This window comes from Phodopus roborovskii, unplaced genomic scaffold, assembly GCF_943737965.1.
Source record: "Phodopus roborovskii unplaced genomic scaffold, PHOROB, whole genome shotgun sequence".
Classification (NCBI taxonomy): Eukaryota; Metazoa; Chordata; class Mammalia; order Rodentia; family Cricetidae; genus Phodopus; species Phodopus roborovskii.
Window position 1 is genome coordinate 4,322,491 of NW_026126558.1, and position 27,400 is coordinate 4,349,890.

Here is a 27,400-nt window from a genome sequence, read left to right on the forward strand (position 1 = left end):
CAGTGGGCTCTTGTTTCTTCCTCTGCGACAGGGTCATTCTATGTGGCCCAGGCTAACTTCAAACTTTCCATCCTCCTGCCTCAGCCTCCTGAGTGCTGGGATTACAGGGAATGTAACTCTTGGCTTCAGCCTGTTTATCTTTGTGGTCACGAGGCAGGTTTTTCTGGAGTGCATGTGCCTGTCTACCTTCCTTGCTTCCTTCCTCCCTCCCTCCTTTCCTTCCTTGCTTGCTTCCTCCCTCCCCCCACTTCCTTCCTTTCTCCCATTAATATTTGGTGTGTTAACAACTTGCGGAAGCTGGTTTTCTCTTTCCAATATGTGGGTCTTGAGGATGGGACTCTGATGGTCAGGCTCTGCAGCAGGACCTTTATCCTCTGGGTCATCTCACCAAATGTTTGTTTTAGTAAATCACATGCAAGTCCCTGTACCCAGGACTGTAAAAACCTGAAACCAATGAACAAACTAAAACAGACCAAACAAAAGGTCAGAGCAAAATGAAGCTAACAACTGTAGTCTAGTACAGGTGTGCATTTTTACTAAGACTTTCCAACATATTTGTCTTTCAAGGTTTTCATTAAAAATGCTGAAAAACATTGGGGGCTGTTAGCTGACAGTATAGTTGAGTGTAGGGAAAGCCCCTCTCACACTGACAGCTCTCACCTCTTCTTTGGTTAGCCCATAGGAGATTCACGCATGTTAGGCAAGTGTCTAGCACTAAGCTACATCCTAGCCCTTTCTATTTTGAGGCAGGGTCTTGCTAAATTTCTCAAACTAACCTTAACCTCACTGTGCTGCCTAAGCTGGCCTGGAACTTACTCTCTTACCTCAGGCTGGAGTAGCTGGGATTACAGCGTGTACCACACACCTGACTCTAAATTCTTGTGTAAAGTTCTTTGAGTACCACTCTCAGTACTCAGAAGACAGAGGCAGGCGAAGATGCTGAGCTCAGATATTTGAAGACTGGTATGGATGAGACACTGAAACTTGTCTAAAACCGGAAGGGGATTAAAGAGATGGGACGGAGCTACTGCTACAACTATTTTCAGCAATAGCTTTTTTGCGGGGAGTGTGGGATATAGTTCACCTCTGGGTTGTACCATTTAGGTTTTTTTTTTTTTTTTCCCCAGTTAGAATGAGAATAGTCCCCATAATCAATCCATCAATCAATCCATCCATCCATCCATCCATCCATCCATCCATCCATCCATCCATCCATCCACCCACCCATCCACCCAGGTTTTCTGAGACAGTGTTTCTCTATGTAATAGTTCCTGAAACTCTGTAGACCAAACTGGTCTTGAACTCATAGAGATCTACTTGCCTCTTCTCCTGAGTGCTGGGATTAAAGGAATGCTCTACCATGCAACAGTTGGTTGAACTGTTTGTGATGGGAGATGCCATTATGTATATATGCTTCTCATACTGGTTAATAATAAAGCACTGTTGGCCAATAGGAAAGCAAGATAGGAGGGACTAGGAGACAAGGAGGAAAGAGGAAGGAGTAAGGAGGAGTCAGGATAGAGAGCCTGGAGAGAACAGAACTGCCATTCCTCCGCTCTTGGTAAGACCACGTGGAAATACATAGAAATGGGTTAATAATTAAGACAGAGCTAGCACCTGGCCAACAGCATAATATCAAATACAGAGTCTCTGTGTGTTAATTGGGGCTAGCGCGGTGGCAGGACAAGACCAGGCGGCGGGTGGAAAAACCGTACTCTTTACCTTTGAAGAATTCAAAGGTGTGGCCTTGTTGGAGGAGGGTGTGTCACTGGGGGTAGGCTTTGAGGTTTCCAAAGACTCCTGTGATTCCCAGTACTCACTGTGCCTCCTGCTTGTGGATTAAGATGTAAATTCTCAGCTGTTACTTCTCTCTGCCATCATGGATTCTAACCCTCTGAAACCATAAATTAATTAAACACTTTCCTTTATAAAGTACCTTAGTTGTGGTGTTTTATCACAGCAATAGAAAAATAACTAAGAAAATTGGTTATTTCTAGCTCAGGCAATTCAAAAGATGACCATAGTTACTGAATCGGAAATGTATAAAAATTGATTTATTCTGAAAGTGCTTCTGTCAGAAAAACGCAACATATGACTTAAGCCAGCAATGTAATATTTATAGGACATAAACACACCAAGGAAATGGAGCTGATGGAACCACGGTGCCTGCCTGTGTGTCACTGTAGTGCTCTTAGCCTTGTGTCTGGGTGGTTCAGATCTTCCTGGGGATGGATGGGTGAGTTCAGAAATCCCCAGGCTTGACTTCAGTCACAGAAAGCAGGAACCTTGGTTTCTCTTGTGCCTTCCCTTTTGAGGTAGCTGGTCTTGGCACAGAGAGTGAAGAATAAAGCTGCAGACAACAGAGGAAGACTTTGAAAGGCCTGTTCTGATCACTATAGAAGACTTGCTTCCAAGGCTGGCTGGCAGCCATGGAGGACACAGGAAGTCTGAGGCAGGGTCTCTCCTGGTGTAATTTCAAGGAGACACAGACAGAACAAAGTACAAGATAACAAAGCAGGCCATTGGCTCTGTAGTGGGTTCTGAAGACTCACGAGCTGACTTTTCTGCCTATAAATTACAGCAGACAGCCAGATACACAGAAGCACGGAGGGAACACACAGCCCTGGGTAGCCTAGGGTAGAATTTGGAAGGCAGCTGCTGTGAGGTGCCAACTGGGTAGAAGAGCCAGGATGGAGTGTGGAGAGGTGTCTCTTCTCAGGAGTGAATGTGGCATTCTGTAGAAGAATGTAGAAACCAGTAGCAGCTGGCATGTGGGCACATGGGATGGAGGACCACACTCTTACATTCACCAAGTATCAGGCATTGGATGGACCCAGCTGGGCAGAGAAGAGGGATCTGGGAGGAGTAGGCCCACCTCTTGAGGTGCATAGATATAGTAGCCCCTGTGACGTTTAGGACTGTGGACCAGGGCATGGAAAGGGCTGTTCACAAAGGGGGAGGCAGGGAAAGCAGTAGCTCAGACAGAATGTCCAAAATAGAGCTGGATACACACATGACGGAGGGAGCACAGGTCTAGCAGTGACAGAAGGAAGATGAGGGGGCTCAAAGCACATCCTCATGTGGAGAAATGGGGCCGGCAAGTCAGAAACAGTCCCAAAGGGAGCTGCACACAGCAGATAACAAGACAAGAGAAGAAAGGAATAGCATGGATGACAGAAGAGGGCTTTCCAATGAAGAACAAACTGAAGGAGCCTATAGCTACTGCACTCTCCACACAGGGGGACTGGCTGAAGGGAAGCGGGGAGGGCTCAGGTCCACAGGCAGGAGAGTTCTCATTTGAGGCCACTGAATCCTGCTGAGATCATGTGACCAGCAGAGACCACCCACTCAAGAATGGAACCTGGTGTAGACACAGGGCTCAGCAGGCAAAGTGGAAGGCAGGAAGCATAAGTATCTCAAGGGCCTGGCAGAGAATCACTCAGCAGCTTCCTTCAGGGTCCATGTGTGGTCGAGAGATGCAGAATAAGTCAGAAGTAGAGGGATTGGAATCTGGAGGGGAAGAGACTGGGAGACAGGAGTTAAGAGGGAAGGAGAGGAACAGCTGTAAAGGCAGCAGCCAGCTATCTATGGATGGATGGAATCAGATTCTGTAAGCCCAGCAAGGGCCAGAAAGAGCTGGGGACAGGTGGGGAGAAATAATAGGAGACAAGGGAAGGACACAGGGAGCCCAGCATCCAGTCCTCCTGGAAGACAAGACAGCCTGAAGCAGAGGGAAGCCAGGGGAGAGGTCATATGTAGCACCTCAGCCACACTACCCTGCCATCTAGCAGAAGAGGACCCATTGTCTGGTGGATTTTCATGGAATGCTGACCTCTAGGCATGACACAGCCACTGTCCTCAACTCTCAGCAGCTATGATTACTCATGTTGAGATAGGCCTATTAACATTCACTTATGGGGAGAGGTTCACAAGAGCCTCCCCCTCCCTAGGAGGAGACTTTCCTTGGTGGTACAGCTGCCTAGCAAATTGCCATGTTCCTGTCAGTAATCCCAATTCACAGGACTAGACTTGGATGGAACCATTTCTTTAGCTTGTTGTTGGTGCCTCATGTGAAATAAGTAGATGAGATTATTCACATCTCCCAGGAAAAGCTATTTCAAGAGAGACTAGATGTTTCCAGTACCTTCAGAAGTCCTGAGATTTGTAGACTGCACAGTCGCTGCCCACATCCCACTCCATCCTCTGGAAGAAGTAGACCATGACGCTCTCCAGCAACAAGCCGCTCAGCACAGCCAGCAGAGTGAGCCTGCGATTGGTGTTCAGAGTCACTAGAAAACAAAGGTAGCACGATGTCCTCTAGGAACTGCCGAGACAAGAGAGCAGTGCTTGTGTGCTACATGGTGCTGAGAACTGGAAATTGCTGTGTTGTGTGATGTTTTACTCTTTTGGTTTTTGGATGGACTTTTTGGAGGACCTGCCACTCAGCTCCCAAATAAATCTGGAGTCTTAGTCTTAGTTATGAGTGCCTGGCCTTAGCTTGGCTTGTTTCTTGCCAGCTTTTTCTTAAATTATCCCATCTATCTTTGGCCTTGAGGCTTTTATCTTTCTCTATTCTTCCTGTACACCTTTCCTTTCCTTCTTTTGTTTTTTTTTTTTTTTCAAGACAGGGTTTCTCTATGGCTTTGGAGGCTGTCCTAGAACTAGCTCTTGTAGACCAGGTGGTCTCCAACTCACAGAAATCTGCCTGGCTCTGCCTCCCAAGTGCACCACCAACGCCCGGCCTTTCCTTTCCTTCTTCCTCCATGTCTGGCTGTGTAGCTGGGTGGCTGATCCCTGAAGTTCTCCTCCTTTCCTTCTCTTTCCCAGATCCTTTTCCCCAGAGTTATCCTCATATTTATCCTCTTTGCCTGCCAGTCCCACCCATTTCTCTCTCCTGCCCCACTACTGGTCATCCAGTTATTTATTAGACCATCAGGTGTTTCAGACAGGCACAGGAACACAGCTTCACAGAGTTAAACAAATGCAACATTAACAAAAGTAATACACCTTAAAATAATATCCCCCAACATTGCTGCATGAAGCTGATTTGAGGAAACTCACCCTGCTCTACATGTCCTATAACAATGTCTCTGCTTCTAACACAAGCATTAAGTTTTTTTCAAGCAAAAAGGCAGAAGCCAATGATGTAATAAAGGGAAAATAAAGCTGGATGTCGTGGTCCTTGCCTGTAATCCCAGCACTTGGAAGGTTCATATAGATGGAATGCAATGAGTTTAAGGGCAGCCTGGTCTACATAGGGAGACTATCAAAACAACCACAACCATTCAACTTGAAGATTTAAAGAGACTAACAGAAAGGACTTTGCATTTGCAACATCATAGTTCAGGAAAAACAGCATTGTGACAAGAAGTCCAGGCAGTAGCTTCATTCACAACAGTGCTTTTCATAGTGCCTAAAAAGTGAAGACTCATCTGGCAGACGGGGACTATCTTCGTATGGGAGGCAGGCACTTAGCATTTTCTCTTGGCTAGACAACTGTTCAGTCTTGTAACTTTGGACAAGCCATTCACTCATCACAGCCCCTTAAAACCATTTATAAAGTGGAGATAACAAAGGCTGATACCTAGCCCACAGGAGAGATGGTGTGGATGATGTGCTCTGAAGTCAAGCAGCACCATATGGCTGAACTGAATGATCCTGAGTGTCTGCTGTGTGTAGGGCTCTATAGACACACTCAGGACCAACATGAGTCTGTGCAGAGCTCACGTTCAGCAAGTCTGATGCTTCAGGGCCAGGACTTTAGCCTTCCATAATGGCTGGAAGCTGACATGTCAAATAAAAAGGCACACACTCACCTCTGATTGCCTGGAAATTCGATGTCAGGACAAACACTTTAATGAGCCTGAGGCACAAAGGTGTGTAGTCATGTTCCCAGATGACAGCTGGGATTAGCAGGAGCTTCCCATAGCTGGACAACAGCAGTGCTTTCAGTAGTAAAACAAAGTTGGGCTTTTTTTTTGCTGTCATGGGTAGCTCTACCCACAGGAAAGCAAAAATGCCAGCAAAAAAGGCAGCTTGTTCTATGGAGCAAATGAGAGAAATACAGATGTCTCACCCAAATCTAACCCTTGAAAAACAAAAAAATGCTAATTTCAACACAAAACTCAGTTGATGTCATAAGAAACACCTTAATACTATCATTATCTTTTATACACATGCATAACCTTTCTGTTAAATCCTGCTGACATGATTTAAGAAAAACATTTCAGAATAGGTTTTACTTTTCTTTTGAGGCTGGGGGTGGGGTGCCTTGCTATGGTACCTAGATTGGTCTCAGAGTTCTGACCTTACTATACCCCCAAAGTTCTGGGGTCAGCCGGGGGGCAGTGGTGTTCATCTTTAATTCTAGCACTTGGGAGGCAGATGCAGACAGATCTCTTTGAGTTCAAGGGCAATAACAGCAACAACAACAAAAAACAAAACCAAAAACAGTTCTGGGATCCTATCTGGGATTATAGCTGTGAGCCAGCAATCCTGAGAAAGCTTTCCTTTAAAGCCTGAAATGATGCTATATTTTAGCTCTTGGGTTGGGTAAAATGCTTGAGCATTTTTTTCTCCTAAGGTTTACTTTAGTTTTAATTATCTGTGCCTGTCTGTGTGTGAGTATATATACATGAGTACCAGGTCTGTGGAGGTCATTAGAAGTCATCTGATCTCCTGAAGCTGGAGTTACAGGTAGCTAGAGATACCCAGTGTGGGTGTTGGGACCAAACTCTGGTCCTCTGCCAGATAGTTACATGCTCTTAATCACTGAGCTATCTCTACAGTCCCCTTGAGTAGTTTTTCCTATTACTGTCTATAAGATGTAAATGGTAATAAATCCTGTGCATTTAAAGTTTTAGTTAGACAGACAATACACATACACATTAAATTTTTGAAGTTGCAACAAAGTTCAAATTATATTTTAAATACAGACTAAATATGTATTATGAAAATAGTCATAAATCCAAGTAAACAAATCACAATCCATCCTTGATTCTAAGCTCCCAGAAGGAGAGAACATGTGTTTTGTGGTTTATTTTTCCTTTGAAAATGAATACAGAATAGTTCTTAAGTAAGCCAGCAATATTAGACAGTGAATGAGTAATCCCAGTCTGATGGGACATGCTCAGGTTGGACTGTATGTCCACCTGCATGCAACCCTTCATTTAGATACTCAGACAGATGTCTACTAAGCAGTTATGATAGGCCAAACACTCATTGGCTATAATGTAAGTGGGTAAAGGCAAATCAGTAAGAATAAGTTAAAAATAATGACAACATTTGCACTAGGTGAGATGGTGTGTACCTTGAGAGAGGCATAGCACAGTGGGACAGGAAATAGGGCTGTCATGGAGAAGGTAGAAGTGTTGTCAGGATAAGTGTCACCAAGATGAGGTTGAAGCCAAGACCCCAGAGACACGAGGATGTCAGACATGGGGACATCACAGAAAAGTTCCAGAGAAAAGGGAAAAGCCAGGTCAAAGGCCATCAGCTGGAGGCTCACTGAATATGCCTAAAGCACCTGGGTTGGAGTGAGCCTGAGTGGTGGCAGGAGGTACAATGAGATCCATGTGGAGGAAAGGATTTATTCTCCTGCAAAGACCATCAGTGTTCAGAAAGCAAGAAAGAGCTACATGCATATCCATACATGGACACTGGATTTATCAGAAAGGGAGCATTTTGTATGAAGAGACCTTGGGGTGCAGCACCAGGTCTGAGCCATGTTATTCTAGCTTGTATAAAGTCCCAGCCAGATATGGAGGCAATGGGAAGCAGGTGTAGAACTATCCTGAAGTTAGAATGAATGAGGCTTTCAATGACTGAACTGAGGGCTCCAAAGAAAGAAGTTTCAGGCAGGAACCCAAGGCTTTGTTTGATCTTGGCAACCTGCAGTGAGAGGCTGTAAGCAGAGGCAAAGCAAGACCAGGCTTAGAGATGGCAACTTAATTAGCTGTCCAGTAGGGCTGGTAAGAAGCAGGTAGATATAGGGTCTAGAGGTCAGGAGAAAGGGTAGGTTAGATCTGGATACCTGGGAGTTCTGAGCAGACCCATGAGATGCAAGGGTGGGTAGGGATGAGGGCAGACAGAGAGGTCAAAAGTAGGCAAATGGTCCACAATATGAAGTGCAAGGCATCATACTCAGAGAATTCCTGAAACAGTGACTTGTGATTAGCTGAAGGGCTATTTTTATTTTATTTTTGAGATGGTATCTCATTGTGTTGCTAAGACTGGCCTCAAAGCTTCTGGATTCCAGCAACCCTTCTGCCTCAGCCTACAGAGCAGCTGGTATGCCAGAGCCTGGCTTAAGTCAAAGACCTCTGAAGCAGAGAAGGATGGAAACTAAGAATAAAGTTGTCACAGAAATTAACTCAATGCAATTTGGACCCAAGAAAACCATGGATTTCAATTTCAATGGAAGGCGCTTTCCATACATAGGTAAGTTTGGGGAGGAGTAAAATTCCTTGGACACAGTCCCACCAGCAGCAAATTTACTGTCAGACATCTGTATGAACCAGCCTAACACACAGGGAAATATCCAGCAATAATTAATGTGTTTTCAGCAGAAGAACTGACACAATCTTCAAGGTGGACAATAATAACAACTTAAAAACGGTTTATTTTACAAAATAGCCCAGTGTGATAAATATATTTTATTATTATTTTTTCTACCATATATTTAAGGCAAAGCAAGACAGTGATTCAGACAAACTCCCCAGGCAGGTTAGTGTCAGAGCTGAAGATGTGGTCTCCAGTCCTATATTAACTGTCTTACCAGTGTCTTAGCTTTCATCAGAGAAGCAAGCTGCTAGTTAGCATCTGCTTACCGAAAGAAGCAATCACAAACATTCTGTAGAAGTCCCACTCCTTGGCATATCGGATCAAGTCATCGGGAGCCGTGTTCTGGCTTGAGTCTTGCAGCTGCCACCACCTCAGGTATGCTTCACAAAGCAAACAAAACATGCAGAGTTTCCCATGGATCTGACAGTCAAAGACAGTGTCCTTGGTCAGGTAAAGCATTTGGCTGACTGCACACCAACAGGCACACTGCAGCTAAGCAGTTGTAGGGTCTATTCTGTTTTTTGAGATAAGGTCTTGCTATGTAGCCAAGGCTAGTCTGAAATTTCAGACAGCCCTCCTGCCTCAGCCTTCCAAGTACTAAGACTATAAATGTGCACCACATTCTGCTCAGTAGTTGTACTGAGAATGCCCCATGTGGATTTTCCAACATTATTAACTGGTTAATTGCATTAGTTATATAAGTCAGAAGTTCTTAATAGCAGTGTCTATTGGAACCCTATTAGGAATTCCAAACTTGGACCATCAGAGGACCCAGTCTGGAGTCAGTTTTTAAGGAGTAAAACCTGGGGAGGTGTATTTTGCAAAATTCCTGGAGAGACCCTAATGTGCATCCCTAGCTAGAATTGCTCCTAACAGTTCACCTCTCATTCACACACAGCCAAACACAACATTTATGTGACTGACATAAGGAAAAAGTCAGAAGAGAATGAATTTAATCTAAAGGGTTTTTTGTTTGCTTTTTTCCAAGAAAGGATTTCTCTGTGTAGCCCTGGCTTTCTTGAAACTCACTTTATAGACCAGGCTGACCTAGAACCACCTGCCACTGTTGGAATTAAAGGTGTGCACTACCATGCCCAGTTAATCTAAAGCTGTCAGGACACCACATAAACTATTACTCTGAAAAGGAATTAAAACAAAGCACACATATGGTAGAAATAAGATGGAAGCTGTTAAGAGCCTAAAATTTTTATCAAAGTAGAAAACACTAAGTGGTAAGAATTGGCCTTTCCCCAATCTATCTTTACTGCAAACTGAGCTTTCTCCAGTACTTTATGGTAGGTACAAGAAAGCAGGTATGTGACCCTGACCTGAGACCTGATCCAGTCTCAGATTCTGAGGCTCCTCAGCAGGCACCGGTCCTTTGGTTGCACTCTGGAAACATCTGGGGAGAGGTATGTGCCATCTGCAAAAATGCTGAGTTGGTCTTCTGTACCCCACTCAGGAAATTTTCAACAGATGAGCAAGTTTAAAAATGGGCACTTTGGTCACTTAAAAGGCCTTGATTGGGTTGGAGAGATGGCTCAGTGGTTAAGACCACTGGCTGGTCTTCCAGAGGTCCTGAGTTCAATTCCCAGCAACCACAGGGTGGCTCACAACCATCTATAGTAGTGTCTGATGCCCTCTTCTGCCATATAGGCATACATGCAGATAGACCACTCATACATAAAAGTAAATAAAAATTTTTTAAAGCTTTATTATTTGAGAGGCAGACCACTGCACTGTGTGCTTCAGCCCAAATGTAGTGGTGCCAGATTAAGCAAATATGAACACATATCCAGTTAAATTTGAATTTTAGTTTCACAACAACTAATCTATCATAAGTATATTCCATGCAATAACCAGGACAGATTGAATACTACAAAGTATGCACCATTAATCCAAGTTTCAAATTTAAATGATGTCTTACATTTTTACCTGTCAATTCAACCTAAACTATTAAGCCATTTACAGTGCAGTATGTCAACTGCACATTTTGAAAAATCCAACCTTAAATATTAGTAGCTCTCTGACTTGGTATTGGTATTCATTTACTGAATTCTTTTTGCTTTGTTTTTCAAGACAGGGATTCTCTGTGTAGCCTTGGTTATCCTGGAATTCGCTCTGTAAACCAGACTGGCCTCAAACTCAGAGATCTTCCTGCCTCTGTCTCTCGAGTATTAGGATTAAAGATACGGGCACCACCAACAGGCTCTTGCATTTTCTAAACAGCAGAGTGTAAACACATTAAATCATGTCTTTAAAAACAGTTTTCTTATAATGTTTCCTTCTTAAATCTAGGTATATTTGTCTCCTTTATGTGCTCAATTGTTAAGTTGATTAGATTAAAAAAACACCTAGTGCATTAATAAGGTACAATTCCAATTTGACTTATGGGTGTTTGCAAACAGGACTAACCTAGGAGGGAAGACTGAATGTGGACAGCACTATTCCACTGGCTGGGCCCCTGGCCTGGAAAAGAGGTAAAAACAGAAAGCCAGCTAAGCCCTGGCATTCCCTTTCCCCATTTCCCAATGTACTAAGCAGTCCCACCCTTTCACTGACATGTCTTCCCCATCCAATGGACTCAACCTGTAAGGCCAACCGAAGCTACTGCTTCTCAGCTATTAGGTTCCAGCAGAGAGGTATAACTATACACCCACCCAGATATGTTTAGTTTTTCTGCTCAAAATCAGCATTTGACAGGCAATTCAGATTACAGTTGTCTACTTCTTGCTTGACTACATTCTCAAACATAGTCACTAAGCACTGCATAGTCTTTTACATTTGTACCTATTACTTTTAGAAAACTTCCAGACATGATGAGTGGGAAAAAAAATCCCCCAGTTAGAATTAGTATATATTCTTGAATTCTGCTTGAAACCATTATTATTTCTTTTAAGGCAAAAGCATCAAGTAATGTGGAAATTTTGAAAACAAGGTTGGAGGTTGGAGAGAGGGCTTGGCAGTTAAGAGGGAGTATTGCTTTTGCATATATGTGTTCCCAGCATCTATGAAAGGAGGCACACAACTGCCCGTAGTTTCAACTCCAGCTTCACAATGATCTATAATCAAGTGTACATATCCTTCCTCCATCAACATACATGCAGAATTAAAAAAAAAATTAAACCATCTCAACTTACATTTATTTTAGTGTTGAAAAGAATATGCCTATAGGCCTGGGCTTTGCATAAAATGGCATTAATCAAGATAATAACAGGATCATACTCAATATATTTGTCTACTGGTTTCTGGCAAGATTTCTGGAAAAAGAAAAGCAAAACAAAGGGCAAACAAGTTAACACATTCTGACTTTAAAGGACTTGAAAATTGGAGTCTGTTTTAGACTTTCCCAGTGACAAGATGTATAAACATCTATTTGAAATTCTCAGATTAAAAATGTTCACAATGACTAAATATTAGCTTTTAGCTAGAAATACTAATACTTTAAATTTATATTCAAGAATCCAAAAAGAAAGACAGGTGTGTTAACACATAACTGTAATGCCAACATTTAAGACACAGAGACAGGAAGATCCTGAGTTTGAGGTCAGCATACACTGAATAGATAGATCCTGCCTCATAAACCAAAACAAAACAGAAAACAAGAATTTAAAGACCCACAGCAGGCCCAAGAGTACTTCAGAAGATCCTACTTTCAACTCCACTTTGGGTTTGTACGATTTTTTTAAAATGCAAATTTTTGCATTTTTTGGCTGACAGGCTGTGGTATAGACTGTGGCTCAGGATTTGGAGGAAGGTGTTCAATAAAGTTATCTCCCAGCTTCTGAGAGCTACAGCTGAATGAAAGTCAGGTACAATGTCAGTGATCCAATGCCTGGGCTTTTCTCCAATGAGATCAAGAACCTGGTGGAAAAAAAGGTTTCTCTCTCTCTCTCTCTCTCTCTCTCTCTCTCTCTCTGATACCACAGAGACAGTGGAGCATGCTATGCTGTGGGAATGAACTTGGGTTGTGCAGCCTGGGTATGTGTCACCCAAATCAAGACTCCCTCAGCTTCCAAAGTGGACATTCTGAAAGACTGACAGGATAAAATAGAAACTGAAATAACAGGCACACAAACATACCAGGATCACCTATTAGTTACATCAAAACCTAGAAGAAAAGTTAAGTGCATTGGAGAATGGTAAGCCTGTACTTCAATAATAAAATAGATTCACTTTCACCTAGAAGAGATTCTCTACTTCATGTATGCCACTGTAAGAAATAACATGCTTTTCCAGCTATCAGGTCAAACAGTAGTTGTGCTATTCCCTCAAATGTCAATCTATCTGTCAAAATGGAGGCACAGAGGTTCACATTTCTTCAGATTATGGGAAGTTCAGGACAAAGGTTCTTTTCCCAGATTCCCCTTCCTTTGTCACGGATGTGGAGCCTGCCTCCTCACCTCAGGCATGAGGTTCAAGCCCAAAGATGCAACATTATTGTTAAAAACAAAACAAAACAAGTCCAGTTAAGTTGCTAAGTCCCGTTCTCTGCCTTTCAATAGCAGAAATCCCACTTTCAGAAAGCATCCCAAATTTAAGGTTAGGAGGTAGACCACTTTTGGAAGCAGAAGGGGAAGACAAACACCAGGAAACACAGAGCTCAGCATCATTTGTTAGCCAGATGCCAGTGAAGTGCAGGGGATGTGACAATATCACAAGAGCTCTCCTTCCTCAGAACTTCTAGGGTTCCAAGAAGCTAATTACCTGGAGCCACTATTCTCTAATCTCCAGGTTAGAAGGGCAAGAAAACATGCCACCATGCCTTCTGAAGACTGGTACAATGAAATGATGCTAATGAAACCAAAGAGGCTACTTCTAGTACCAGGTGGCATGCTGTATGCTGTCCATCCTTTCACAGTACCCAACAGATAGGGAGATCACTTAAGTCAGATGGCCTTCTCCACCAGTGGGACCTGCTTGCTCTTCCCTCAGTATTCCTCTCCACTCTTTCCTCTTGCCTTTACTTTGAACACAAGAAAACAGCTCCTTCCTTTCTCTGTCTCTCTCTCTCTCACACACACACACAGAGCAGAAAATCTAGCTGGAAATTCACTACTTTTAGTATAAAAAAAACAAAACAAAACTGAGGCAGGGTCTCGGGGCCAGGCTAGCCTCAAAATCATTGTGTAGGGGACTAGAGAAATAGCTCAGCAGTTAAGAACACTTGCTGTTCATGCAGGGATTTTGGGTTCACTTCCCAGTACTCACACACCTGGTCATAGCTTTGAACATGGCCCTCCTACCTCTGCCTCTCAATTGCAGGGATTATAGTGTATACCACCGTGCCTCATGGGTTTATGCAGTGCTGAAGATAGAATGTAAGGTTTCATGCTTGCCAAGCAAGCACCCTACCAACTAAACATCATCCCTGGCTGTAGTGAATGTTTTCTAGCTTGCTTAAATTGTTCCATTCCGTACATTTACTATTTAATTGACAAGTACCCCGAAAAGGCAACAGTTTTCTAAGAAATCTCTACAGCACCATCTCCTCAGGCTCAATATGAAAAGGACACGCTTCCTGCTACAATGCCTATTTCCCTACTGAATCACATCACTCTCCATCACTCATGCATTTGTTTGAAACAGGTTCTCTCTAGGTAACCAAGGCTGGCGTCGAATTCGTGGTTTCCCCAACTGCCTGGCATACGACGAGTAGAGTGCTGAAGTCACATAAATGCGTCAGCACTCCTGAGTGTCGTTAAGTCTCAGAAAATCAGTGGCCTCGCTTAAGGTCTCATGAACTCGCTTTCTCTTTCCCATCATCATAAGAACTACTCCTGTACGTGCTCAAGAGCCCGCGCCTTGCCCCCAACCGCGGGGCGTTCGGGTCCGCCCGCCTCTCTGCTCCCCGGCCCCGCCCCCAGCGCGCTCACGCAGATGGTTATCTTGAGTACGCCGTGACTGTAGTCCCGGAACAGCTCCTGGGCCTCCCGGTTGCATTCGATACAGCGATACAGGCAAGGAGAGGCAACCGTCGCTGCGCCCTCGGTGCCCTTCCCGGACCGCATCCCCCGACGCCCTCCCGTCCCCATGGCCTCTCTAGGGCTTCTACTTCCGATCTGTGGAGGAAGTTGCCTGCACCAGACGGGGGACAGGCACGCCAAGAGGTTTACTGGGAGTTGTAGTCTGGATGCTGGATACAAGCTTGAGACTGAGAGGGCGCGGACTACGACTCCCGGGGGTTATTGCGGCAGTGCGCCGCGCCCACCTGCCCGCGGCGGGCAGAGCACGGCCGCGCTTGCGCCGTGCAGGAAGATGGCACCTGCCGGCCGCGGTTGTGGCTGCGGCTGCTGGGGCTGCTCGTGCGCCGGGGTGGTGGTTCCGCTGCTGCTGCTGCTGCTGCTGGGGGCGCTGGCCTGCGCGCGGGCTACTGAGCACTACTCTCCGCTGTCCTTGCTGAAGCAGGAGCTTCAGCACCGGCAGCAGCAGGAGGCCTCGGCGGGCGGCGGCTGCCCGCAGTCGGGGGACTGGGCGGACCAGTACCCGGAGTGCGGTGAGTGGGCCGGGCTGCCCTCTCCCTGCGGCCGCCCCTGCCCAGCGTGGAGGCATTTGGGAGATGGAGAGAGCGGGGATGGGCTCAGGCGGGCGGTGGGGACGCGGACCCGCCTGGAGGGTGCCTGCTGGCGTGGGCCAGGAAGTCCAACTTCCTTTCCACCTGCCCAGGTGGGTGTCTTGGTCTCAGTCCTTACCCTAGGAGTCCAACCCTGAGAGGTGCAAACCAGTTGGATCTCCGGGGTGACATCAGCACTTACCGGTGCCCCTCAAATGTACCCCCGAGGATAGAGCCTCAGGCCTGGATCTTGCGTGCTTTCCAGCCGCTCAGGCTCATTCATTGAAGTGAGATGCTGTAGAAGTGTAGAATAAGTCATGAAAGACAACTCTGGAGCAAAATACACATACTTTTTTCCATCCTGAGTTGTACAGTGGGCATCTTTTACCCACCAGTACCCTCTCCACCATCCCTTCCCCTCGGTGGATTACCCTATGACTTGTCTTGGTAAAGGCCTGGGTCTTCCAGATCTGCTAGCAGCTGACTTTTAAGACACCCCACTGATGTTCAGCACCTTATGCCTGCCCACACACTACCTAATTTCTTAGCTGAGATGAAAATCCCAAGATGAGCCTAATCTGATTTTCTTTGAGCACCATCTGGCTTCTTGGATAAAGTCTCAATTACTGAGTGTGACTTTTGTGACTTATTTTGTGGCCAGCCTTGGCTGCCAATAGCCTGGTGGATGTGGACTTATTGAAATGAATGACCATTATTAATGTCACCTCCTGAATCTGAGCAAGGGAGTTACCTCACTGTGGATTTGTCAGTAAATAGGAGATTCTATTCACTTGAATGTGAGGTTTTATTTTCCTCATTTAGCCTTGCTAGTTTGGCGGATTAATTTACCATAAAAGCAGTAGCCACCCTGTTGGATGGCAGCTCCTCATCTCAGAAGGGAAAACTGAGGCATGATGAAAATGCTAGCTCCTAAGGTCTCAGCTGTAGAAGGAAGAACAAAGAATACTTTTGCCGGCAGTCGTTGCTTTGCATTTTTTGTTTTTGAGAAAGGGTCTCTCTGTAGCCCAGTCTGTTTCTCCCAACCCTGTACACTTAATGGATATTGGACCCTGTGAAGCCTTCCTTAGGTACCTGTTCTAGACTGGGGACAAATTCAAGATAGGCAAATAAGCATGTCACAGCCTGCTTCAATACCACTAACACAGTGGTCTTCTTTTGAGGATGCCTAGAACTGATCAGGTCTCCCAAATTATGTAGGTCTGACCCTACCATGAGGTCACCTTTGATTGTAGCATGATCATTTGCCTGCCACATCAAACCAGACTGTAGACTTGGGGCAAAGAGCAATGTAACTATCTCTTAGAGTAGTTCTCAGGTGCAAGTGATGCCTGCTTGGTTTTCTGTCTGCAGCTGATGAGCCTTTCTCATACTTGTTCCCATACTGCAGAGATCCCAGTGGTGGAAGTTACAAATGGCTCCTGAGAGCCCATAGTCTGGAGGGGTCTATCAGCAATGGCTGGCCTGGCTTGTCCCAGGGAATAGCCTAAACTTCAAACCTACAAGCATACTATGTGTCTCTGCCTTGGGTTTACGTTTCCCAGCCTACAGTGATGCTTTGTCTGCCAGTACATTTTTATGTTTCTTACTGAATATAACAATGTTTATGATCCTTTTCCCCCATGAAAAAAAATATTAAAAAAAAATTTACTCATGTCTTTGTTGGTGGATGGTAGGTATGGGTGGGTGATCACAGAGGCCAGAAGGGGGCATCAGATCACCCGAAGCTGGAGTTACAGGTGGTTGTGTTTGCTGAGAACCAAATGTAGGTCTTAACCACTGAGCCATCCTGAGAAAGTAATCTTGCTCTTTCAAAAGAGAAGAAACCATCTGGTATATTACTTGCTTTTGCTTTTTTTTTTTTTCTTTTTCTGTTTTGTTTTGTTTGAGACTGGTGTACACTAATTTAAGCTAGCTTGGCCTGGAACTTAATATGTAGTTCAGACTGCCCTTGAGTTTGTGACAATTTTCCTGCCTCAGCTCCCTGAGCCATCAAATCTGAAAATTTTATTTTCAAAATAAAAGTTAAAAAAAAATTCTTTTTCATGTGGCTCTATTTTTAATTTATATGTGTGGGAGGAAATACTGAACAAAGCCTTTTCCCAATTCTCTTACCTATTCCTGTTACATAATACAAAACATTCTGTTCCTTTGGTTGACACTGAACTAAGTAGTGTTTATTGCCATTTTACCCAAGCAGAAACTGAGGCCAAGAAAGCTAAGCAGGGTTACCCTGCAAGGAATAGAGCCAGGTTTGGAATTAATTTAACTTTGGGTTATATTTTCAGTAGTTTTTTGTATATTAGCACAATTTCTATAAGCATTACTAATAAGCTCTATACCTTAAGCTTGTTGAATAGAACCTAGGTACATCTCCATCTGACTCCTTCGTTTTATGGATCTAGTAAGTTAGGGTCTGTGTCAATTAAAACTTGCTCACTGGCTAAAGAATTTCTTTCCTAAAAACCTGCATTGTGTATCATTCAAATGGGACATTGATTAGTGCTAATAATCTGTGAGTTCTTTACAGACATCAGAAACTGCATGTTAATAATCCAATTCAACACATGCATTTCTAGTAATTTCCAAATGCATTTGGTTTCTCTTTCTTTGCAGTAGTGATGAGCTAAGGTGAGGCTTTTGCCTTTTTTTTTTTTTTTTTTTTTTTTTTCTTTTGAGACTGCAAAAACAAAACCACCAGATGTGGTGGCACATACCTATAATTCTAGCTAGCATCTTGGGAAGTAGAGGTAGAAGCATCAGGAATTTAAAGTCATATTCTGCTCTATAGAGAGCTGGAGATACATGTTTTTGCAGTGGTGGAGCTTTGTGCTAGTAAACTAACTAACTCAGCTACATCTCAGCTCTTATGTGAGGTTTTAAGTGACAGCCTAGGCTGTTTCTAGATGACAGTCCTGACTTCATGGTAGATTTCAAAAAAGTACCTCCATCTGGTTGATGACCAGCACAATCCAGTTGTACACTGCACTTAAAGCTTATAGCTTTAAGCATGTTAAGTTTGTTGTGATAAATAATCCTAGAAATGAGCCAGTGAGCTAGCCCACTGGGTGAAGGTGCTTACCTCAAGCAGGACTTGAGTTCTTTCTCAGGAGCCACATGGTGGAAGGAGAGAACTGACACTTATAGTTGACCTCTGACCTCTACATGCATACCACATATACTTGCACACATAATAAAGGAGTATATATATATATATATATATATATATATATATATATATATATATATAAAGGTCAGCCTTGGCCAGGTGGTGGTAGTGTGCATACCTTTATTCCCAGCACTTGGGAGACAGAGGCAGGAGGATCTCTGAGTTCAGGATGAGCCTGATCTACAAAGCCAGTTCCAGGACAGCTAGGACTGTTTCACAGAAACTCTGTCTGGAAGGGGAGAAAAATTTCAGCTTTAGAACTGAGATTATTTTACCATAGTTCTTTGTGTCCATCTGTCTAACTTGGGGGCTGATTACCGTGAGAGTAAGAGGTAGCCATGAGCCCAGCTCTAGTTCTGACAGGCTCAGCAAGGCCTAGCTTGCCTGTGTGTTTCTTGGGTGGGACACAGGAAATTGATCTTGCTCACTATGCTTAGGTGTGGGGAGTGTCAATGGAAGGAAGCATGGAAAGAGAACAGCTTCCTTTTTTGTTTTGTTTTTTTGTTCTTGGAGGAAGTTAACCAAGTTTTGTGTGCAAGTTTTGCTATGCAAGCCCTTAATGTTAGTGTGCTGAGGTGGGGATACTTCCTCAGAACTGAGTGCCAGTGGACCTGCATCTGTTGGCCAGGGCAAGGTGCTTCTTCCTGTGTGTATAGGGACTGGCCACTGTGGCATTGCCTTGGGAACAGCATCCTTCAGAAAGTCATTAAGTTTTTTGATTTAACTAGAAATGGCATTGATTACTTTGGGCCCTGTGAGAGTAGATAGAGTCTTTGCAGACAGTGTGTCTGTTGTAACTGTTACTTTTTTTGGGGGGTGGGGAGGGTCTCACTCTGTAGACCAGCTGGCCTGGGACACAGATCCACTTGCCTCTTTCTTCCAGGTGCTGGGATTAAAGGTGTGCTCCCATGCCCTGCTATAAACTATATTCCCTTTGGGAAGTCCAGGAACCACCAGACACATTAATAAGGGGATTTCACATCTGCATTGGCAAAGGACGCAGCCTACTAGCCCTGCAGGTATTCAGGTATTCAGACAAGTCCAGGCATTTTAGAGCTTTTGGGGAAGCCCTCTCAGGTGTTTGGGCCAGCCCTGGGTGAATCTCCCTTGTGTAATATGCTGCTATGCTAGGCTCACCTTGTCTTGAGAGACAGTTAATTTTTTACTAAAACTTGACATATGCAGGAAGTGTACCTGACACTATAAAGCTAGTTTTTTTTTTTTTTTTTTTTTTTTTTTAACAAGTGGACCTCTTTGTGTGATCAGAAAGGACCCCAGTCAGTATGCTGTAATAGTTGTGACAAGGCATCTTATTTGGATGACATCTTAAGTGGCATCATCTTAGTTGGGACCAGCATGGAGCAGTGGACTTAGGTTGACGGACATGCTTGAGTTCTTTCCCAGACCCTCTGTAGGTCTTTCTCTCTGGGTCCATCTTCTGCTCAGGACCTCCAACACATGTAAAGGCTGCTTGGCCGCTTGTCACTATTTGTGTAGGTTGTGCAAGGGGCTCTACTTCCTGGGCAGGAATCTGTCTGTCACTGCCTAGATCTGATCCACAGTTCTAATCCACTTGATGTCTGACAGTGACTGGAATTATGGGGAAGTTGACTTTTTAAAATGCAAGTGGTTGGGCTGGAGAGATGATGGCTCAGCAGTTGAAAGAACTTGCTATTCTTGAAGAGTACCCCCACTTCATTTCCGTACCCAGGTTTGATGGCTCACAACTGCCCAAAACTCCAACTCTAGGTGATATGACACCCTTTTCTGGCCTCCATTGGCACCTGTAATATGGTGTATAATCACATGTTATTTATTTGATTAAGACAGTCTCACTGTGTAGCCTTGGCTGGCCTGGAACTCACTCTGTAGACCAGGATGGCCTGGAACTGAGATCATCCGGTCCCAGTTTCTGACTCCTGAATACTGGGATTAAAGGAGTGTATCCCAGAGTGCATGTGGCCAGGAGTGGCAGAACAGGACTTTAATTCCAATACTGGGGGGGGGGGGGGTAGAGGCAGGTAGGTCTCTCTGAGTTCCAGACTGTCCAGGACTACATAGACATTGTCTCAAAAATAAATATATAAACAAAAATACACATTGCTTTGAACAGCTGATTTGTCCTTGGTCTCCTTTACAGCCAGGCCTGTGTCTATGTCTGTCCTGTCACCTGTCCTTCTCTTAAATTGTGTCCTCCCCCCACCCACGTTTGCTTCTTCTGGGCAGCTGTCTCTTCCCTTCAGGCTTCTCCCTTTACATGTGATGCCCTTTATTTCCGTGAAGGTTGGTATTGACTTGATCAGGTCACATTCAAGCTTTCTTAAAAATTCTATTTCTTCAGAGAGGCTGAGTGGGTCCTCATTCTAATACACCCTTATCTAATCATGTGATTGCTTTGTCACTGGCAGTGGAAAGCTTCTACAGTAGCTTTGAGGTGGCTTTGTTTTGTTTTCAATGCACTCATCTGGACATAGAGGTTCTTAGGTTTGTAATCTCACTAGGAAGACCGAGGTAGGAAGGTTTCAATCCAAAATCAGCCTTTGCTTTATAGTAAGTTGCAGGCCAGCCTGGGTTATATAAGATTGTATCTCAAAACAAACAAACAGTTCTGGCTATCCTGGAATTAATTTTGTAGACCAGGCTGACCTTGAACTCACTGAGATCCCACCTGCATCTGCCTCCCAAGTGCTGGGAATAAAGGCGTGCACCACCACTGCCTGGCTCAAATACAGAATTTTAAAATCCCCAGTCACTGTGCAGTGATGCTGCATACCTTTAGTCCCAGCACTTGAGAGGCAGAGGCAGGTAGATCTTTGAGTTTAAGGCAAGCCTGCTCCACAGAGTGAGTTCTAGGCTCGCCAGGGCTCCACAGAGAAACCCTGTCTTGGAAAACAAAACAAAATCCCCAGTCTGCAGCTGGAATGATGGCTCAGCAGTTAAGAGCACTTGCTGCTCTTGCAGAGGACCCAGGTTCAATTTTTAGGATCGATATCATGCCTCACAACCACAATTTCAGTTCCAAGGGAGTCAGTGCTGTCATCTGACTTCTGAGGATACTAGGCACACACATATAGTGCACATTCAGGCAAAACACTCATACATATAAATTTTCTTAAATTAAAAAAATGATCCTCAATCCAAAACACTTCCAGTCCAGGCATTTCAGATCAAGAGATGTGCAGCTCAGTGGGTAAAGGCAGTTTCCACTAAGCCCGATGACCTGAGTTAGAATCTTAGGACCCACATGTTAGAGAGAATGAGCTTTTTGATGTCCACATGCACACTGACACATGATCACCCTTATATATTCACTAGCAAATTAATCATTTTAAAATAACACTCAATCTGTGTTCGGTAACAGCTATTTTCTGTAAAGCTGGGCTGTGTGTCCTTAGCAGCTATATATGGCCCTTCCTATCCTAAATAATGGGGCACAGAAGTAAGGCCACCGAGGGTCGTGTCCAGCATTGGACAGCCATCAAAGTGCCTGAGCTCTGAGCCAGTATGACATTGTCTCCAGAGCAGTCAGATTAAAATCAAGGAAAAAGCACAATCAAATATAAGACCTAGTTCTCTGAAAATACTAAATACACGAAGTTATCCAGCAGCCTACCTCAGGGAAGTTGGAGAAACACAACACTAGTTGGCTTTAGAAGAGTTTGATGTAATCTGCAAATTTCTGGAATAGCTTTGTGTGTGGCCTTAAGAGTGAGATGTAGACTGTCATCAACTGGACAGTTGTTTAAGTAGGTAAGTTCAGTCTTTCTCCCTGCCTTGGCATCTTGCTCTTTGCCTGTGTTGGCTCTTTATCTTATTAAGTGAAGCTTCCCAATCTACCGTGGTGGTCCCTCCTCCTAATGGTCCATCATAAGATCACATCCAGACAACAAGCATTCCCTGAACATGTACCACACTGCTACTGCTTCTGCTTGGCCCTTGCTTATGCATCTGACATAAAAGCAGATTTACCATTTCCCTTTGTCTGGACTTTCTGTTTCCTTGGTGCCACTAGTGACTTCTTCCCTATGTCACAGCCAGATGCTTGTCTTTTCCTTCATGTGTGTAACAGAAAGTCTTTTCTCTTTTTCCTGTCCAGATGTGCTCTTTGTATCTGGCTACTCTCTGTGCTACAAGATCACCTCAAACAAATGAAACTCTAACCTAGAACCAAACCTTTCTTCTGGGAGCCACATGACATGGCATTTGCCGGTCTTTCCCTGTGCCAGAAACTCCACCTGCTGTGTGTGTAGATGCTTACTTAATTTGCTCAGCCACTCCTGAAAAGCTAGTGGGCATTGGCAGCAAATACAGTAGTTCTTGGGCTGTTCCAAATGCCTTAATGTCTTATGCTTTATACTTCCTTCACCTAACAAGAATTAGTATGGTATTTTTTAAAAAAGGTATCCATACAGAGCTTAGACTTCATCTGTTGGTGTTATTACAGAAGTTGATGAGTTTTTGTTTTGTCTGTTGAGATACAGTCTTGCCATGTATCCCAGGCCGACTTTGAACTTTTGGCAGTCCTCCTGCCTCAGCTGCTGTCTTGAGTGCTGGGATTACAGGGATTCTCACTTCACCTGGCTTCAGTCGAATTGAAGTAATCTTAGAGATTTCACTGGGGCCAGGATGGGGTACTTAGAACCAGACTGCAATGGCTAAAGTCATTATGTAGATGGCAGGCAAATTGATAATTAGTCATCTTGGACAGCAGGCTAGCAATTAGGGAAATAGGGGCTGGGAATTTTTCTGTACTATGTTGGAGTAGCTTTAAGTGGCCAGAAAGGGAGCACAAATTTGAGTGTGGTGATGAACACCTGTAACTGGAGCACTCTAGGGATAAAGCAGGGGGATTGATGGTTCCAGGCCAGGTTGAGCTGGTATCGAGGCCCTGTCTAAGGAAAGCCAAAGGCCCCAAGAGCTCTGACACCCTGCCTCCTCTTCAGCTCCAACAGACTGCATTCCATAGGATCATCTGCAGTGTCCTCACCTTTGTCGCTCTGACTGTGGCTCTCATGGCCATGATATATTGTTCAGAGGTGCCTCAGATGGTCCCTGGGGCAAAATTGGATGCCCTTTAATTACCATGGATTCGAAACACACTTTTTAAACAGCTGACGGGGGTGACGTTCTCATGCATGAAACAAACTGTCTTGGAGTAACTCCTCTGGCACTTGTATTTCCTTTGCTCTGTAACTACTTCAAACATTTCTGTCTCCTCTGGGAGGTTCTTTACCCCATAGGCCAGTGGTTTTCAACTTTCTTAATGCTGCACATGACTCTTTCATAAAGTTCCTCATGTTTCAGTGACCCCCCCCACCATAAAATGTTATTTTTGTTACTTCTTCACAACTGTAATTTTGCTGTTATGAATCAAAATGTAAATATCTGTGTTTTCTGATGGTCTTAGGTGACCCCTCTGAAAGGGATGTTCAACTCCTAAAGGGGTTGTAGCCCACAGATTGAGAACCACTGCCACAGGCACTTCTGGTCTACTTGCTCTCTCAGCCCTGAGATGCCATCACTTCCCATTCTGTCTCCATAGTTACCCATCTGGATACGTGTGAGTTGTACACTCTGTGCTCTGTTGTGTCTTGCTTCTGTCACTGAGCTGCATGTCTGATACATTTTCCCTGTTGTTCTGTGTACTTCATTTTTGTGGATAATCCATCGTGTGTATCTATCACAGTTACCTGCTCATATGCTGTGAATGCTTGAGCTGTTACCACCTTTTCTGAATACTGCTTCTACAAACAAGTATACAACATTTGTTTGAGTTCCCTGTGTTCAGTTCTTGATGTATTCAGAGATGGAGTTGCTGGGCTATGGTAGTTCTATGGGTGACTTGAGGAATTACCAACACATTTTCTGCAGTGCTTACCATTGTACAGTCTTTCTGTCAGTGCCCAGAGTTTCCAGTTTTTTTTGTAGCCATCTTGTGGGTTGGGAAGTTCAATTGAATGCAATTGAAGTTCAAATTGCATTCTTCTCATTAATGATGTTGGCCCTCTTTTGTGCTCAGTAGCTTTTGTTTATCTCTAGAAAGGTGTCCTTTCAAGGCCATTTGCTTATTTGTGATCTGATTGTGTCTTTCTCAGTGAGTTGTAGGACATGTTTATGTATTTGGGGCTCTGGACCCTTAGTGCATCTCATCTATTGTTAGGTCTCCCAGCTAGGCTTTGTTCTTGTGTGTTTGTGTTGAATTTGGCTGTTCTGCAGCCACTGACTGTATCTGGGTTGTAGACAGGTGTTGACTCAGATAAGTCATTGCTTCAGATAAGTCATGACTTTCCTCCTGACCCTCATCTCATATCAGGAAGCTCTGCTGTTGTTTGTGACAGTGGTGGGGCATTTGTAACCTGTAGAACACCATGCAATGCAACTAGAGTGCAGGGAGCCTCTGAGCTTTCTTAATTTGCCTCTAGTTTGGGCTGGGGCATCTTAGGATTTCAGCTTATGCCAAAACACCTAAGGCCTTTGAGATGAGTGAGTGACACAGAATGTTTGCTTTGCAGAGTCGTCGTTTTTGAACTTCCATGAGTCTGACTGCGAACTGAGAGGCTCAGCACCCTGTGACTCCCTGCTTTCTCTCAACACTGAAAAGATTCTGGTATGTGTCCCGCCACTCTGTGTTTACTGAACACTGGCCAGGTTCCCACCTGTGGACTTTGCACTAAAAGTTTCTCTGTAACCAAGGCTTGACCAAGAGCCAGAATGAGAACTATTCCTGTGATTCTGGGATTGTCTCCTAAGGTGGTACCCTGTGTCTTGTGTGAGTTTGGATCTGAGCTAGCTTGCTCTTGACTTTATAGGTAAGCAGAGCACTGCAGTCTGTGACAAGAAGGTCTTGTAACCGTTGTGGCTGGCAGTAGGGCTCATTGATCACACTACATTATGTCAGATGTTTAGTTATGTGTGCCAGTGGGCTGTGCACTATATATCAAGAAAAGACAAGCTTAGATTTGGAGCTGTCACCACATTCCCATCCTCTAGGTTTGTCCAGGTACTCAACCTTTAGTCCTTTCTGATTTGGATTTTCCTGTATATATGCCTAGGAGTTTGAATTGTGTCTGTGGCAACTCCATTCTGGGACTGATTGTTTTAAATTTTTTTTCATATATGTACTTACTTATTTTGTATGTGTGTGTGTATACATACATATACACATGTTCCAAGGTGCATGTGTAGGGGTCAGAGGACAACTTGTAGGAATTGGTTCTCTCTTGTGTACTGTATGGCTCGAACTCAGGTAGTCAGCCTCCATGGTTGTTTTAATGCAGGTGCTGTAGACCACCTGAATCACCATTTGGTGCTGGCTGGCAGAGCATCTGGAAAAGTGGCAGCTGTTTGTATACCAAATGTGATTTGTCTCCAGAAACCATTAGAACCATCTGTTTGTATATTGGCTAAATATGACATATAAGAGCATTCAGCCAAGTGTGGTAGCATATGGCTATAATCCCAGTGCTTGAATGGCTAAGATGGGAGGGTTGCCAGGCCAGCCTGGGCTATATAGATTTCTGGCCATCAAGGGCTACATAGCAAGATATTACCTTTTAAAGAGTCTTTGCTTCCAAGGCAACTTATTTCCTTTGTTTCCTGTAGTAGTTTGTGCCCTGTCCTGGCTTTCTGGTCACACATGATCTCTGTGTCAACCTTTGGTCAGCCTCACACTACACAGCTGTGTGCACTAGTTGATGGGGAAGCATTTAGTCATATGCATTGTTTCTTGGGCATATTGTTTTAAGCCTTTATGTCTAACATGTAGCTGTGGATTTTGGAATAGTTGTATGCTTTTCCTGTATGATGTGTTCAGGCCACCTTGAAGAACTGGTGACTAAAATGTGATCATGTCAACACACTTTAAAAGCACTAAAGAGCCTGTGCAAACTTGAAGGGGGCTCATAGTAGCCAGCAGGGCTAATCCCATGAAATAGAGAAGATGTTTCCTCTTGAAAACCGAAGTGGCTGGTGATGGGGGACCAAAGCATTTACCTATAAACCATGTTCTTGAAACTCCGTCAGCAGACAGCGGCACATATGTTCCTCTTCCATGGAGCTCAAACAGCTCCAACATCTTAAAATACAGGCTTTCATGCAGGGCTTCCATCATTTGTCAGAAGCTAAAAGATATGTTTGTTTATTTGTTTTCAGAGCCAGGCCAAGTCTATTGCAGAACAGAAGCGATTCCCATTTGCTACTGACAACGACAGCACCAATGAAGAGTTAGGTGAGAATCCAGGCTGGGAGCGCTCTGCAACATCTGCCAGAGCTGTGATTGGATGCAGAGCAGGAAGCCAGGTGGGAGGCAGAGCTAGAAGACTGGCACTGCCACCCAAGCCAGATAGGGTTCCCTGGCCTTCCTGAGATTCTGTGTGGTGTGCACCATGACAAAAGTTTTGGGTGGGGTCTGAGGATGTATTTCAACTGATGGAGTGCTTGCCTGGCATTCAGGAGGCCCTGGGTTCAGTCCCAGCACAGCATAAACTAGGTGTGATAGAATCTCAGCACTTGGGAGGTGGAAGGAGGAGGGTCAGAAGTTCATGGGTATCCTTGGCTAATTAGTGAGTTTGAGGCCTATAGGTACAACCTGGCTTCCAAACTATAGATATAGCCTGATGGCCCGACAAGTCAGGATACCTTTCCCTCCAAAATTATAGTTATCCAGGATATCTTCCCTTCTTAACTTCAGATATAGCCTGAGTTCCTGACAAGTCAGGATACCTTTCTCCTCACAACTATAGGCATCCAGGATACCCCCCTTCACAGCTAGAGATGTAGCCTGACTTCCCAAGAAGTCAGGATACCTTTCCCTCCAGAGCTATAACATTTATAAGGCCAACCTGGGATATAGGTGATCCTGGCTCAAACAAAGGAAAGGCAGGTAGGCAGGTAGGCAGGTAGGCAGGCAGGCAGGCAGGCAGGCAGGCAGGAAGGAAGGAAGGAAGGAAAGAAGGAAGGAAGGAAGACTTTTGCACAGTGGTTGGTAAGGACTATTCTAGTCCTGGTTTTCTATGGAAATTAATAGTGAAGTTAGTAAGATCAGCTGCTCTGATACTGTGCTAGAAGATTCAGGTGCCATTATCATGATCAGCAAGGAA

At 44.3% G+C, this 27,400-nt stretch overlaps 2 protein-coding genes across 14 annotated transcripts in view; one reads left to right on the forward strand and one right to left on the reverse strand.

The window, feature by feature from the left end:
- Nucleotides 1-2,035: 2,035 nt before the first annotated feature.
- On the reverse strand, nt 2,036-14,613 carry Arv1 (ARV1 homolog, fatty acid homeostasis modulator). Its single transcript, XM_051201683.1, has 6 exons — nt 14,439-14,613; nt 11,703-11,822; nt 8,829-8,982; nt 5,817-6,041; nt 4,145-4,289; nt 2,036-2,350 (listed from the first exon to the last, which is right to left on the reverse strand). Exons 1-5 carry the CDS (start codon nt 14,595-14,597, stop codon nt 4,147-4,149), a joined length of 801 nt encoding a protein of 266 aa, XP_051057640.1. The 5' UTR covers nt 14,598-14,613; the 3' UTR covers nt 2,036-2,350; nt 4,145-4,146.
- Nucleotides 14,614-14,773: 160 nt separating this feature from the next.
- The window catches only part of Ttc13 (tetratricopeptide repeat domain 13), a 54,854-nt gene continuing 42,227 nt past the window's right edge, over nt 14,774-27,400 (forward strand). For 7 of the 13 annotated variants that reach the window (XM_051201658.1, XM_051201659.1, XM_051201667.1 and 4 more), the window contains exons 1-3: nt 14,806-15,058; nt 24,815-24,909; nt 26,454-26,529. In XM_051201658.1, coding sequence (XP_051057615.1) covers nt 14,821-15,058; nt 24,815-24,909; nt 26,454-26,529 — 409 coding nt within the window. In that variant the 5' untranslated portion in view covers nt 14,806-14,820. Of the gene's footprint in view, nt 15,059-24,814; nt 24,910-26,453; nt 26,530-27,400 lie in introns of all 13 variants that reach the window. The other 6 variants (XM_051201660.1, XM_051201661.1, XM_051201666.1 and 3 more) reach the window with 2 other exon arrangements.

What these genes read in the sequence shown, in the direction of transcription:
- Arv1 (XM_051201683.1), bottom strand. Translation starts at nt 14,597, where the DNA reads ATGGGGACGGGAGGGCGTCGGGGGATGCGGTCCGGGAAGGGCACCGAG. An exon ending in TTTTCAACACTAAAATAAAT is followed by an intron (nt 8,983 to 11,702) that starts GTAAGTTGAGAT and finishes TTTGACTGTCAG; the next exon opens with ATCCATGGGAAACTCTGCAT. An exon ending in GAATTTCCAGGCAATCAGAG is followed by an intron (nt 4,290 to 5,816) that starts GTGAGTGTGTGC and finishes TTTGTTTTCTAG; the next exon opens with TGACTCTGAACACCAATCGC.